We start from the raw sequence: 16,557 nt of genomic DNA, 5'->3' as shown, positions 1-16,557 counted from the left end.
TCTTTCCCTTTGTGTTCGTCATTTTGGTTAATTACTGGAAGATGGTGGTTCTGAACAAAAGGACGGGACTGTAATACTTACTCAGCTCATTAATTTTTCTTGGGGAAACTAATTCCAAAACTGTGTAGCTCCAAAACAGGTAAACAGTTTGAATGAAGAAAAAGACTTCTGAAATCTTTTTATTTTTTTCATGATAGAGTAATGCCCACACATGTGCAAGAGAGGGAGAAAGAGATGATCGCTCTTCACAGGGTCTGACCATGCTGTGATCCCCTTCTTCCAATCCTCCAGCTTTAGGATTGGTGGCATTTGCACCCATGTCTACCATGTTTCAGGCTGGCCATGTCAGGGATTAGCACTATGATCACCACATAAGAGCCAGCTTCTCATGAACAGTGCACTACTACTGCTCCACAGAGCTGGCCTTAAGACCTATAGAATCTTTAGGTGAAAGTAATCATTCACTGGGCTCTAGATCAACTCATTAGCTCTCTCTTTTCTAGTCTGTACCTAGCACAAAACTCAGTGGATAGAGGATAGGAAGGAAAAAGGAGGACCATAGGGAAGATGATGTACGGAAGTTCTTTTTTTTAATTTGGCAGAGGACGTGTACACTCACACTTGGAGAGAGAGACAGAGAAAAAATAGGTCTCATGGAGGATGTTCATGATGCAATCAATCCTTTCTCCTCTACCTCTCTCTCCTTTTGGGATTTTGGGCTCGCACCTGTGCCTGGCATGCTTTTCAAGCCATCAAGTCCAGACTTGACCTGTACTGTCGGACATATGAGATCCAGTCGCCTTAACTACCACACCACTGGCTATACCAATCTACGGCCCTGAATAAAAACAATTTTTTCCTTTTTAATTCAGATACTTACCCAGGAGGTAGAGGTTCTGGTCTATCCCATGTTGTTCTTTTTTCAACGTGATCTACATAATAAACTCGCCCATGCTGGTCCACTCTTTGCTCCCAGCTTAAACACAAAATTAAAAAGGTTGGTAACATAGTTGCATGAATAGCTTCGTTTTTAAATCCTATCTTTGCCTGTTTCCCTTAAATGAACATATTAGAGAACTGAGGGAGATAAGCATGTCAGTTTATAAAGAAAATACCAACAGAATTTAAGATAAAAGTTAAGACATGCCATCTTCTGAGGGTGACACATAATGGATAAGCTTTCTTCTACACAAGTGTCTGCTTTAGAAGATGACTTGCATTTCTTAATTTTTTTTAAAACAGATTTTTGCTATAGGGAGCAGGTGTTCACTGGAGACACAGGGAGAAAAAGAGAAGGAAAGCAAGAAATCATCCCCCAGAGGGGATGGCTACACTACAATCCATTCTCCTCCACTTTCCTCTTGGGATCTTGGGCACGCACGCATATGCACCTGGTGTGAGTTTCAAGTCACCAGGTCCAGGACTTAAACCACAGTCTATGTAGGAGCCAGTGACATAACCATTATGCTATCTGCTGGTACAAATGACTTGTATTTTTTTTTTTTTTTGTAGAGGTTTTTGCTATAGGGCACGTGCGCTTGCCAGACAGAGAGAGACATAGAGATAGAAAGCGAGAAATCACCCCCCCAGGGGGGATGGTCACGCCGCAATCCCTTCTTCTCCATTCTCCTCTCGGGATCTTGGGCACGCACGCACACATGCCCGGTGTGAGTTTTAAGCCACCGGGTCCAGGACGCAGACCACGGTTGACTACGTGGGAGTCCAGCGACATAGCCATTATGCTAACTGCTGGTTCCCAAATGACTTGTATTTCTAAAGGAGGCTTGAGTTCAGTCCACTTTGGAGATGAATGCCATTCTCAATCTGATCAGGGTATCATCAAGACTGAGTAGAAAAGAATGCTATAATTAATGTTATAAAACCTAAACAAGACTAAGGTAACTAAAGGTACATAGTCTATTTGCATTCTAGAAAAACGGAAATCAATGAATAAGCCTGTACAGATTGTAGACTGGCCAATCTGAGCAGTTTTCTTAACAAATTTATCCCCAAAAAGAAGACTGGAAGTACCAATGACTTCTAAACTATATTTAAAATATATTCTTCTATTTTTTTTTTTTTGAGAGGTTTTTGCTATCGGGCGTGTGCGTTAGCCAGAATGACAGAGACAGAGAGACAGAAAGTGAGAAATCACCTCCCCTCAGGTATTTAAGAGAGGGGATGGCCATGCCGTAATCCTTCTCCTCTATACTCCTTTTGGTATCTTGGGCGCGTGAGTTTAAGCCACTGGGTCAGGGACTCAAACAGCGGTTGACTACATGGGAGTCCAGCAACATAGCCATTATGCCAACTGCTGGTCCCCTATTCTTCTATTTTAATCTCTACATGATTGACTTTCTAATCTGACTTGCTCTGTAGGCTTTCCAAAAGATAAGCAACCTACCAACATGGGAACCAGCAGTTAGCGTAATGGCTATGTCGCTGGACTCCCACGTCGTTGACCGCGGTTCGCGTCCCGGACCCGGTGGCTTAAAACTCATGCCGGGCGCGTGTGCGTGCGTGGCCAAGATTCCGAGAGGAGAATGGAGGAGAAGGGATTGCAGCGTGACCATCCCCCCTGGGGGGTGATTTCTCGCTTTCTGTTTCTATGTCTCTCTCTGTCTGGCTGGCAAGTGCAAGCGCCCTATAGTGAAAAAAAAAAAAACAAACCAAAAAAAAAAAAAAAAAAAAAAAATTGCCTACCAACACAAGTTAATATAATCTATGAGGCAATTCAAATTCTGATCATTAGAGTTTATTATCATCAATTTAGTATTTATTGCATCCTAAGTACTGGATTGAGTACTATAATGTATATATAAATACAAATTACACAGAAGTATTAATTTTAAAAACAGATTAAAATGGGATTATGAAAACTGATTTTCTCAGTTTGCTAAATTATCTCTTACTTTATTGTAATGACTTCATGATGGATATAATTTTTTTCACTTTAAAAAGGGATTCTCATCCCCAAAGAACAATCTGAGCTAGATGACTATTTTAATAAATCAATTAATTAATTAATTAATTTTTAGGATTTTTTTAAAGAGGTTTTTGCTATAGGGCACGTGCGTTTGCCAGACAGACAGAGACGGCGAGATAGAAAGCGAGAAATCACCCCCCAGGGGGGATGGCCACACCACAATCCCTTCTCCTCCATTCTCCTCTCGGGATCTTGGCCACACACGCACACGCACCCGGCGTGAGTTTTAAGCCACCGGGTCCGGGACGCGAACCGCAGTTGACTACGTGGGAGTCCAGCGACATAGCCATTACGCTCACTGCTGGTCCCTTAATTATTTATTTTTGAGAGGGTTTTGCTATAAGACAAGTGTGCTCACCAGAAAGACATAGACAGAGGGGGGGAGGGATGGCCACACTGCAATCCCTTCTCTTCTCCGGATTTTGGGCATGCGCATGCACACACGAACCCGGTGTGAGTTTTAAGCTGCCAACTCCAAGACTCAAACAGGGGCTGACTATGTGGGAGCCCAGCAACATACCCATTATGTCACCTGCTGGTCCTGATGACTATTTTATTTTATTACGTGCCTAGGTTAACTTTCTATGGTTCAGGGTTCCTCAATACAAAAATGTATTCTTCTATTTTTCCCTGAATACAAGGGTAAGATTTCAAATAGGGTGAATTTTTTTTGTTCAGTTTGACTCTGGGTACTAAAAAAGCAGTTATAATTGTTTGAAAACAGTTACTAAAAGAAAGAGTTTAGTATTATTTTTATCAATTGAATACATGCAGAAGCCTAAAGAAAACAAATGTTAATCAAAAAATCTTACCCAGGTGGTAGAGGAGCTTGAGTTACAGGATTTAATGGTCGAGGGCCCGAGCCTCCAGATATAGTAAGAGGAATAATTAATCCAGATGTTGCACCTTCAGATGTATTCGTATTTGTTGGTGGTAGAGAGCCTGTACTAGATCCATCACTTTCAGAAGTGGCAGATGGTGAACCATTGACAGATGCTATAAAGATTTGGGGAAAATAAGAAAGGAATCTTTCATTTTCTGACAAGTACTTAAAGAAAACAAGTAATAGGAAACAGCCAATGCTTCCAAATAGACTTGTTTACAACTTCAAAGGTCTTATGTACCCTGTGTATCATTATTAATTATAAAGCACATACAGATCTCTGACTTTCTGAAATATGAGCAAATAAAAACTTTTAGAGTGGAAAGGTGTTAGCATTTCATGTAAGTTCATTTAATAATGTTCCAGATCCTTTAAAACGTTTTCCCTATGAAAATTTGTAGAGACGAATTCTTGATGTTGGTAATGATGTGAAAGATCTGATAAGCAATAATATTCTTATAGTTACTAAACACTTATTACATCTTCAAGAAATACTTGTTTGGGGACCAGTAGATGGCGCGGTGGTTAAGGCGCTGGACACTCCTACATGGCCGACCATGATTCGAGTCCCGGACCTGGTGGCCTGCATTCTCACTTTCCTTCTCTCTCTCTCTGTCTCTCTTTCTCTCTTTCTCTCTCTCTGGTCAAATTAAAATAAATGAAAAAAAGAAAAAGAAAAGAAAAGAAATACTTGTTCATAGAACAATCACAGAGGAAGTCACGAAGATTACAACAAAGGTATATGGTCTTAAAGACTTTGAATATATTGTTAACACAATTATCTATGGGAAAAGGGGAAGATGTACAATTAAATACAAACTTAATAAAACAGTTTGTGGGAACCAGCAGCTGGCGTAATGGCTATATCGCTGGACTCCCATGTAGTCAACTGCAATTTGAGTCCCGGACCTGGTGGCTTAAACTCACACCAGGCGCATGTGCACGAGTGCTCAAGATCCTGAAAGGAGAATGAAGGAGAAGGGATTATGGAGTGGCCCTACCCCTGGGGGGTGTTTTCTTGCTTTCTGTTTCTTTTGTCTTTCTGGCGAGCGTATGCACCCTATAGCAAAAACCTCTCCTGAAAACAAACGTTTGTGACCATCTATCTGATTTACTTTTCTAATAATATCTGCTTTGATTACTTTCATTCCTTGCCCATATACTAGTATAGGGAAATAATAAGACTAAGGAACTATTCTGGCTAATTAGAAAAGTTGACATTCTGGGACCAGTAGTTAGCGCAATGGCTATGTCACTGGACTCCCATGTAGCTGACTGCGGTTCAAGTCCTGGGCCCGGTGGCTTAAACTCACGCTGGGCGTGTGTGTGTGTGCATTCCCAAGATCCTGAGAGAAGAACGAAGGAGAACGAAGTGGCCATCCCCGCTGGGGGGTAATTTCTCGCTTTCTGTCTCTCGGTCTCTGTCTTTCTAGTGAGCGCATGTGCCCTAGAGCAAAAACCTCTCCAAAAAAGAAAGAGACGTTCTGTATGTTCATCTTTTATATAATTTTTGACTAAAAATTTGAGTTATCATTTAGCATTGTTGAGTGATTCGTTATGTACTAATTATTCTTTTTTAAGGACATAATGGGAATAAACAACTAGATCCATGACTAAATAAATTGCTTATGTCACAGTTACAAACCATCCGGAAAGCTGCAATCTTATCTGTAAACTCTGTGTTTATATAATACACATGTGATTTTCATTCTCAATAGAGCACTGAATAATAACTTCATACCTGAAAGAAAAAATTTAGGGGAAAGGCATTTCTTGGTTACTGATAAAAAGATCATTCTTGGCCAAAATCATAAATGTAAAAATAGTCAGAAAACTGACCTAGTAGGGTCTCCTGACCCTTAACTAAGGATCCATTCCTAAATAGAACATTATTAACAATCACAGTATTGAGGGCTTGAATACGCACCTGGTCTACGTGGGGTTGGCGGAGGTGGTCTAGAAGGTCTTGGAGGTCTAGAAGGTTTAAAACCACCATTTGAGAGTGAAGGAGAATTATTTCCATTGAGCCTTCTATTTTCACCAGACCCTGCATCCTCAGGGTCATCTGATCCATTTGTGTTCACTCTGGGTTAGGCAGTAGGGGGGAGGGGAAAAAAAAAAAAAAAAAGAACAAAGTCCTTTTGAAAAAAGATCAAACAGCAAAAAGACCAAAAATTTTAAGTTTTAGGAGCTTGAGAAAAGTAGTACCTCTCCTAAGAAACTTTGATTTTGAGAACTTGGTATTTATTTCCTGCTTATACAGGGCCTTCTGAGACTTACTTGAAATGTAAACTAGTATACTTAATTGTTTTGAATGGTTCGAGTGCTTCTGTTCCCTTGGGTAACCCCTCACTCAATGTCTCGTGGACTCTGGAGGTTATGTAAGACTTCACCCAGACAATCATTACATATTTGATAAGGCTAGCCTAGAATCAGGAAGTACAGTGCACTTATTTACAGAAACCAGGCACTGTTCCCACCCTAGTAAGATTACATATAAAATGCTCAGTTAGTGATCTGGAGTAGAGATGCCCACAGACTTTTTTTTTTAAGGAGCTGTCATTTCTGCAAAGGAAGACAGTATCAACTGGAATGAAGGAAAAGGGGGAAGGACACTAATAAGAAATGTGAGATTGAAAGCTACTATCAGCTAAATAGAGTTGATTCCTTTTCCCAAGAGGATTCTGATATCCACTACCTACAAATCACAACATGGTATTAACCCATATTGTTGGACTTTCAGAATAAGATTAAACAAAATAAAATTTAATAGATTCAATAAACCGAGAGGCAGAACATGTATTAAATTGTTTGGGTTTTGGCGTTTTTTTTGTAATGTAGGTACTGTAGGGTTTTGATTTTTTTAAATAAAAATTACAATATTTGAGGTATACAACATATTTTTAAAAAAAGAATTGTTTTATTGGGACCAGCAGTCTGTATAATGGCTATGTCACTGGACGCCTATGTAGTTGACCACGGTTCGAGTCCCAGACCTGGGGGCTTAAACTCACGCTGGGTGCATGTGTGTGTGCACATGCCCAAGATCCCGAGAGGAGAATGGAGAAGGGACTGCAGCATGGCCATCCCCCCTGGGGGGTGATTTCTCACTTTGTCTCTCCCTGTTTTTCTGGTGAGTACACATACCCTATAGCAAAAAACCTCTCGAAAAGAAATTGTTTTATTAACTATTTATTTATTTTAATTTGACCAGAGAGAGAGACACAGTGAGAGAAAGGGGAGGTGGTGGTGTGCAGAGATGACAAAGAAAGCCGCTGGGTCCAGGACTCAGAAGGCCATGTGGGAGTCCAGCACCCCTAACCACCATGCCACCAGCCAGCTCCACAACAGATGTTTTGATATACATATACATAGTAAAAGGATTACTACAGTCAAACTAATTAATGTATCCATCACCTCACATAGTTACTTTTTAAAAATTTTTTATTTGCATTATTTTATGCTGAATGTACCCTAAGTTTTTGTTTCTTCAGTTCTTTCTGGAATTTTTTTATTCTGTGAAACCTCCTCTTCTAGTTTAGGAACAGTCTGTTCCCATTCAGTAAGGACCACCCTGATATGTCACAGAGAACTCATATATGGGTTAATCCGATTATGAGCTAAGTACAGAAGTACATCTTGGGTACCTTGTTCACTTGAATATGTTCAATAACCAGAGAACCTACATCTAAGCCTTTAAATTCAGCATTATTCTCTATTTTTAAGCATGTGCAGTAAAAGCTCGACACTCTTTTTGGACCAAGGACACTATGTCCATTCCCACTGCTTAGCATGGGCACACAACTAATTCCACCACTGTAATGATGGAACGGCAAACGCGGCCTTCTATAAAATTGCGTATTTCAGATACTTGGTGGCTTTTTGGATATGCATGCCCTGGACAGCCTGGCAGTTTCACAGGGATCTTAGAATGGATACAAAGATTTTAACTGTTAGATCTGCATAATTTTGGGGGGCCCTCTGTGAATCCAGTGAATAATAAACAATCTTCACAAATCAGTTCAGGCCGCTTATAAGAAGAGCCATTCACAGTTACTCTGTATTTCTAAAATTATTTTCAAACCATATTCTCCAAGAGTTCTTTCAGGCTTCTGTACTTGAAGTGTGGTCTCTGGACCAGAACTGTTGGCACCAAAAAGAAGTTCGTAAAAAATACATAATCTTGGAGCCAATTCCAGACCTACCATATCAGGACTAGCATTTTTCCCCCTTATCTTTAGTTTCGTTGTTGTTACTGTTTTTTTTTTTTTTTTGCTATAGGTTATGTGAGCTTGCCAGGGAGGGACTAAGAGAGAGAGAAAGATAAGGAAAGTAAGAAATCATCCCCCAAGGTGGGTGACCACACCACAATCCCTTCTCCTCCATTCTCCTCTCAGAATTTTGGGCATGCACACACAAACACGTACCCAGTGTGTTTTTCAGGCAACTGGGTCCAGGACTCGAAAGCACAGTCAGCCACGTGGAATCCAGCTGCCTTAGTCATCACACCACCTGCTGTCCCCTGCCCCATTTGTGTGTGTGTATTTAATCTGCTATAGTATGTGTGTTATTTGCTGGAGAGAAAGAAAGTGAGAAAGCATTCCACCCTGCCCCTGAAGGGGGTTGACCATGCCACAATCCCTTCTCCTCCAATTCTCTTCGTAGAATGTTATGTATGCATATATATGCATCCAGCATGGTGTTTTTTGTTTTTTGGTTTTTTTTTTATGAGAAGTTTCTGCTATAGGGTACATGCACTCACTGGAGAGACAGAGATAGATAGAAAGTGAGACATCACCTATGGAGGGGATGGCTATGAGGCAATTCCTTCTCCTCCATTCTCTTCTCAGTATTTTGGGCATGCACACACACGCTCCTGGCGTCACATTTAAGCTGCCAGGTCCAAGACTCAAACTGTGGTCAATTTCGTGGGAGTACAGCGACGAAACCATTATGTCATCTGTTGGTCCCAACTCGGAGTGTTTTTTTTTAAAGAATTACTTATTTTTAATTTTACTTGTTCATTCATTTACTTTAATTTGACCAAAGACAGACACAGAGAGAAGGAAAGTGAGAAAGCAAGCCACCAGGTCTGGGACTCAAACCGTGGTCAGCCACGTGGGAATGTCTAGCGCCTTAACCACCACTCCACCTGTTGGCCCCCCAGAGTGTTTTTTAAGCTGCCAAGTCCAGGACTAGAAGCACGTGCGGTTCTCTCAGTCATGTGAGATCCAACTACCTCAACTGCCACATCACCTGGCTGGCCCTAGAACTAAGTTTAATAATTTAGCAGTAGGACCAGCAGCTGGCTTAATGGCTATGTCACTGGATTCCCATGTAGTCGACCAGGGTTCGAGTCCCGGATCCAGTGGCTTAAACTCACACCAGTCGCATGTGCGTGCGTGCCCAAGATCCCAAGTAAAGAATGGAGAAGAAGGGATTGCAGCGTGGCCATCCCCCCTGGGGGGTGATTTCTCGCTTTCTGTCTCTTTGTCTCTGTCTTTCTGGCAAGCACACACGTCCTATAGCAAAAATCTCTAAAAATAATAATAATAATTTAGCAGTAAGGTATGGCAAGCAGCATTACTTTGGGGGATCACTAAGATGCTTGTTTTGAATCTAGCAAAGAGCTCAATAATTAGTAGTCAGCATGTGATTAATGTTGACTGCCTGTAGAAAAGACCACTACCCTAGAATGTGGTTTGAATCCAAGAAGACAGATCTTTTTTGTTTTTAATACAGGGTCTCATTGTTGGGATCCCCCTGTGTTAGCCTCCCAGCTGGGTCCATAAGCACATGCCACCACATTCAGCTACTTTTTATTATTTTTTTTAATTTTTATTTATTTATTTGTTTTTGGAGAGGTTTTTGCTACAGGACGCGTGCGCTCGCCAGACAGAGACAGACAGAGAGATAGAAAGCGAGAAATCACCCCCCAGGGGGGATGGCCATGTTGCAATCCCTTCTCCTCTGTTCTTCTCTCGGGATCTTGGGCACGCACACACACGCACCTGGCGTGAGTTTTAAGCCACCAGGTCCGGGACGCGAACCGTGGTCAACTACGTGGGAGTCCAGCGACATAGCCATTACACTAACTGCTGGTCCCTCAGCTGTTTTTTAGACAGGATCTTACTATGCTCTCCAGGCCAGCCTCAAGTTCTTAATCCTCTTGTCTCAGCCTCCCCAAATCACTGAGATTACAAACTCATGCTAACATGCCCAGTCTTTAAGATGGACCAGGAAGAGTATGGGTTTTTTTTGGAGAGAGATTTTTGCTATAGGACATGTGGTGCTCACCAGAGAGACACGTCTAAGATTCACAAGATAAAGTCTCACTCCTACTCATCCCCTTGTTGGAAAAGAAGAAATGATAGCTCATGCCTCTGGAAAGCTAGGAAATTAGATATGACAAATGACTGTGACAAACTAGTAGCAACATCACAGGTTCAATGAGATTAGTGTACTGGTATTAAAATGAATGGTAACAGAAAAACAGTAATTTAGTATGACAAAATGCTCTTTTTAGATCTTGATGATCATATACCCAGGCAAACTTTTTTTTTATTTTAATTGTGCTTCATTGGTCTTTATCTTTATGTGCAATATTCAACTTCTGAAAGCCTGATTACAGCAAAGACATTGGATTACAAGAGTTATCATTGATGTTATTCAACGACTTCAACTGGACTGTCATACTGCTTGGTAATCAATTGCTTTTACCATCTCTAATCCTAATTCCTGGAAACATTCCCACTACCCATTACAAACCTCTTCCATCTCCTCAAATACCCAATCCTAATATACAAATGATCCTGACTCCTCCCTCCTCCTCCCTTAAATTGGATTACAAGAGTTATCATTGATGTTATTCAACGACTTCAACTGGACTGTCATACTGCTTGGTAATCAATTGCTTTTACCATCTCTAATCCTAATTCCTGGAAACATTCCCACTACCCATTACAAACCTCTTCCATCTCCTCAAATACCCAATCCTAATATACAAATGATCCTGACTCCTCCCTCCTCCTCCCTAAAATGATTATCTGTTACCTCTCAACCTTTTCCCCTACCTTAATATTTCTATGTGCCAATAACCATTTTCACTGTTTTCTATGTCTGAAAAAAATCTCTTTCCGCTTCTTCAAGACTAATTTGTATATACGTGCCCCTGATTGAAGACTAAATTCTAGGACTTTTCAACATCACTAAATGTCTTTCATATTTCTTTTTCTAGATCCTTCTCTTTAGACCATAAATATGACCAAACTCACCAACCTAACTGCTCATCAAGCTATTTTCTCATTCTTCTTACCTTCATACCTTCATGTTACTGGGGGTGTGTGTGTGTGTGTGTTATCTATCAATTAAAGTATGAGACGACTTCAGAAACATGGAAAAATGTGACGTATGAGTTTCTTTGGTGCAAAAACAATGTTGAAACTCCTACATAGTTTTCTCATAAAATGCATTTCCCATGAACTTTTTGAAGATCCCACGTATTTAATGTAATTTAAAAAAAAAATAATAATAAATAAAGACTTCCAGAGACCAGCAGTTGGCATAATGGCTATGTCGCTGGACTCCCATGTAGTCAACTGCAGTTCGAGTCCCAGACCCATTGGCTTAAACTCACGCCAGGTACATGTGCATGCGTGCCCAAGATCCCGAGAGGAGAATGGAGAAGGGATTGTGGCATGGCCATCCCCCTGTGGAGTGATTTCTCACTTTCTGTCTCTCTGTCTCCCTCTGTTTGTCTCAAAAAAAAAAATGTTTTTAATTGCCAGAGGGCAGGTGTGCTCACCAGAGGGGAAGGGAGAAAGATGGGCAAGAGAGCAGTAACAGGGGAAAGGGTCTGGAGGGGGGAGGAGGAGAAATAGAAAGTAAGAAAGCTCTCCTCATGGGACATGGTCATGCCTCAATCACTTCTTCATTTCTCTCCCTGGGTAGGATTTTAGGCACACAAGCACATGTTCCCAGTACGTTTTTTGAGCTGCTGGACCTAAACCACACTGTCAGCTACGTAGGATCCAGCCACTTTAACCACCAGGCCATGGGCTGGCCCTTTATTTTTTAAGATTTTTTTCCAATTAATTAATTTATCCATTTATCTATCTATCTGTCCATCCCATGAGAAAGAGACAAAGACAGAGACAGGAGCCTTAAGAGGATCTTTATGCCATCATCTATTTCCCATTTCAGCCAGTCTGTTCATGGGCACATATGCAGAAGCCAAACATGCTCATGGAAGTCTCAGGATGCGAACCCAGAATTTTTTCCATATGGATCCAGCTGAGTTATTACTGTGTCACATCACCTGACCCTACTCCCTCTTTTGAAAACATTTTTCTTGGGGCCAGCAGGTGGTGTAGAGCTCATCACTAAATGTCTTTCATATTTCTTTTTCTAGATCCTTCTCTTTAGTCCATAAATATGACCAAACTCACCAACCTAACTGCTCATCAAGCTATTTTCTCATTCTTCTTACCTTCATACCTTCATGTTACTGGGGGTGTGTGTGTGTGTGTGTTATCTATCAATTAAAGTATGAGACGACTTCAGAAACATGGAAAAATGTGACGTATGAGTTTCTTTGGTGCAAAAACAATGTTGAAACTCCTACATAGTTTTCTCATAAAATGCATTTCCCATGAACTTTTTGAAGATCCCACGTATTTAATGTAATTTAAAAAAAAAATAATAATAAATAAAGACTTCCAGAGACCAGCAGTTGGCATAATGGCTATGTCGCTGGACTCCCATGTAGTCAACTGCAGTTCGAGTCCCAGACCCATTGGCTTAAACTCACGCCAGGTACATGTGCATGCGTGCCCAAGATCCCGAGAGGAGAATGGAGAAGGGATTGTGGCATGGCCATCCCCCTGTGGAGTGATTTCTCACTTTCTGTCTCTCTGTCTCCCTCTGTTTGTCTCAAAAAAAAAAATGTTTTTAATTGCCAGAGGGCAGGTGTGCTCACCAGAGGGGAAGGGAGAAAGATGGGCAAGAGAGCAGTAACAGGGGAAAGGGTCTGGAGGGGGGAGGAGGAGAAATAGAAAGTAAGAAAGCTCTCCTCATGGGACATGGTCATGCCTCAATCACTTCTTCATTTCTCTCCCTGGGTAGGATTTTAGGCACACAAGCACATGTTCCCAGTACGTTTTTTGAGCTGCTGGACCTAAACCACACTGTCAGCTACATAGGATCCAGCCACTTTAACCACCAGGCCATGGGCTGGCCCTTTATTTTTTAAGATTTTTTTCCAATTAATTAATTTATCCATTTATCTATCTATCTGTCCATCCCATGAGAAAGAGACAAAGACAGAGACAGGAGCCTTAAGAGGATCTTTATGCCATCATCTATTTCCCATTTCAGCCAGTCTGTTCATGGGCACATATGCAGAAGCCAAACATGCTCATGGAAGTCTCAGGATGCGAACCCAGAATTTTTTCCATATGGATCCAATTGAGTTATTACTGTGTCACATCACCTGACCTACTCCCTCTTTTGAAAACATTTTTCTTGGGGCCAGCAGGTGGTGTAGAGCTTAAGGCTCTGAACTCCCACATGGCTGACTGCTATCAAGTCCCAGACCCGGTGATATGAAATTCACACTGGGAACGTGTGCATGTGCCCAAAATCCTGAGAGGGGAATGGAGAAGGGATCGCAGCATGGCTATCCCCCCAGGGGATGATTCCTCACTTTCTGTCTGTCTCTCTGTAAGCACTCACACCTGATAGCAAAAGTCTTTCAGGAAAAAAAAAAAAAAGTTTATTTCTCTTAACTCTTGTGACACCACTTTTTTACTCTTATATTCCCACTTCTACCCACCTCTTTCTTGGTTTTCCTCCTCCTCCCATCCACTAAATGTAGGTACCTATGGTTCTGTTCCTGTCCTATTTTTCCTTCTACATGGATTTTCCCAAGAATCTAAATTTCATGATTTCATAGATCATATCTGAGAATAAGTTCCAAATAGAAATTTCTAATCTTTCTCTCATTCTCATCTTCTGGTGTCAAATTATCAACAAAATACACTAGAGCTAGAGTAACTTCCCATCCTAAGGCTACCCTTCCTCTTATGTTTTGATTCTAGGGTAACAGTGCTCTTCGTTCAGGAATTTTCATGATCCTTTCTCTGCTGCCTCTTGACATGCAATATCTAAGTCCCAGTGATCCAGCTTTCATTCTCCCCCTAGTCTTCTACCAACACTGCCCCAGTTTCAGTCTTCTTCACCTCTCAGTAAATTATTTTAACAACCTTCCACACAGGTCTTCCAACCCTCATTCACCACAATATAACCCCAACTATACACCACTGTCAAATAACTTTTCCCACAGAGTTCTGGGCAAACCATATTCCCCTGTCCTAATATTGGGTCCTCAGAAAAGTCATGATGCATTTTTGCATAGGAAAATATGTCACAACTTTTCCAATGACCCAATATTTTTATATTCATTTCTCTCTACAGAAAAAATTCTCTAAGCCTTTATTTGCATGTTGAACTCTCTACTAGTCACAATTCATTTAATATTAAGAATAATTAACATTTACTGAAGTCTAAGCACTTACTAATATGACACTGGTCCAACTTTAGGTGGCTATAAAGCATTACATTTATGAGCTCAGGCTCTGAAGGTAATGCAGTACACCAGGTTTAACTGTGCCATTTACTCTATTAATCTAAGCATGTTTCTTTTCCTTTCTGAGCTCCTCATTACCTGTAATAGTATTTACCTCATAAAAAAGTTTAAGGATTAAGTGAAAGTACAAGAAAAACGTTCAACACAATATCTGGCACATAGAGGCAATAAGTATTGATTGATTCTACCCTCAAGTCCACCATCTACCATTTCCCCCTTTCAATGACTCTATCTTCAACCAAACATTTAACTGAAGACTTCCTATAAGACGTCCTATAATCTTCGCTACCTCCATGACTTTGCTTTATCCTGCTTCTTCCAATTCCTCTAAGACATTCATACCCAGATTGTAATTATTCTTTAATATATTAGATCAAATGTTATTTCTTCCATGAAGGCTTTTGCTACTTATTTTTGTCTGTTTACTTATTTTCCTATGAGAGAGAGAAAGAAAAAAAGAGAGAAAGGAAGAAAGAGAGAAAGAAAGGAAGAAAGAGTGGGGGGCGGGTGGGATAGGTAAGTATTAAACACAGTAAAGGATCTTACTGTATCAGGATTCTTCTGCCCCAACCTCCCAATTAGCTAGGATTATAGGTATATTCAATGGCAAGTGCCCACTGTGCACTGGTTGGCCCAGGAACTGAGCCCTTCTGCTCCTCTAAGTAGCTGTGACTACTGATATATGCCACCATATTCAGAAAGCAATCTGTTTTAACAATTCTTCAGTGATTCTTTTTTTTTTTTTAATTTACATTTAATCACATCTTTACAGTGTACATTTCTTTTTCCAGCACAAATACTATGCATGTCAGTCAAGCCAAAGATATTACTCTATAACTTATCAGCAAATAGCTTCTCATTTTTTTGTCAATTAAGCATACTTTTACTTTTTTTTTTTCCTTTCCCTTTCCCTTCTCTCTCTTCCATACTCAACTTTTTTTCCCCACATTTTACTGATGCACAAAATACCTTAAACTAAAAACTTGGACAAAGCTAGAATCTGGTGACGAATGCACTGTAATTTTCTTCTGAAAAAATTTTTAATTAGTTAATTTACATTCATTCCCTGAGCATCATCACAGCATACAAATGTGATTTCCCATCTAGAATATACTGCATAGTGGCTTAATCACACATGTTATTGTCAATAGCTTTCCATTTCTAGTTTCATATGTATATATATGTATATATGTATTTTACCCCTATTTCTCACTCTGCCATTTCCCATCCTCCTCCCACATTATCTCAGGTGTCTACAGCTGTTTCCCATTCCTTTTTCCCCCACATTTTATTGATTCACAAAATTTCTTAAATTATCTAACTACTTTCAATAGCAAGTTCAGCTGATATATACATATCTGTGAATACACGTCTGACTTAAGGCATGAAACTGAGTAGAATGAAGATACTATAAGGCAGCACCTCGCTGATGCTATATACCTTACTATAGTCATTAAATAGGTATTTTTAAATATATTTTTTAATTTCAAGAAAAGCAATTTTAGCTTTAATAAATCAAAGAAATGCTAAGGAACTTTGCTTAAAACTTAAAGCCAGGAAACAGGTTAGGATTCTATTCAAATAGTGGGTACATGAACCTATAGACAATTCAAGATAGGACAAATATCCTTAAAATTAGAAAACAAAGCCTAGAAGGAAACCAGCAATGTTTTAGTCAGAGTCATAAAATTCTATTTAACTAGTCAGTCTCATGTACTTAATGAATCTTCTGTTATGGTTCAATCTACCCGATTAAATTCTGGGATATAATATTCAACTCCAGACTTGTCCCTACAATTAAGTTGGCCATTTTCTTAGTTTTTGAACTCTCATTGCTGTGTGTACATATTTAATTTTCCTGGTATAGCACTCCCTTGAGAACTTCTTGGAGATCTGGTCTGGTATTGGTAAATTCTTTCAGGTTTTGTTTATCTCAAAATGTTCTTGTCTTTTCTTCCCACATGAAGGATAATCTTGTTCAGTACAGTATTCTTGGTTGAAACTGCTTGTCCCTTAACACTTTGAATATATTTTCCCACTCCT

General features: G+C 40.2%; 1 protein-coding gene across 3 annotated transcripts in view; it reads right to left on the bottom strand.

Moving 5' to 3' along the window:
• The window catches only part of ITCH (itchy E3 ubiquitin protein ligase), a 196,019-nt gene that overhangs the window by 49,242 nt on the left and 130,220 nt on the right, over window positions 1-16,557 (bottom strand). For all 3 annotated transcript variants that reach the window (XM_027770142.1, XM_027770143.1, XM_006144022.3), the window contains 3 exons: window positions 5,797-5,954; window positions 3,799-3,982; window positions 881-976 (listed from right to left, as the gene is read on the bottom strand). In XM_027770142.1, coding sequence (XP_027625943.1) covers window positions 881-976; window positions 3,799-3,982; window positions 5,797-5,954 — 438 coding nt within the window. The remainder of the gene's footprint in view (window positions 1-880; window positions 977-3,798; window positions 3,983-5,796; window positions 5,955-16,557) is intronic.

This window comes from Tupaia chinensis, unplaced genomic scaffold (assembly GCF_000334495.1).
Source record: "Tupaia chinensis unplaced genomic scaffold, TupChi_1.0 Scaffold000115_1, whole genome shotgun sequence".
Taxonomy (NCBI): Eukaryota; Metazoa; Chordata; class Mammalia; order Scandentia; family Tupaiidae; genus Tupaia; species Tupaia belangeri.
Note: the sequence above shows the minus strand (reverse complement) of the source record. Positions and strands in the feature narration are given on the sequence as shown.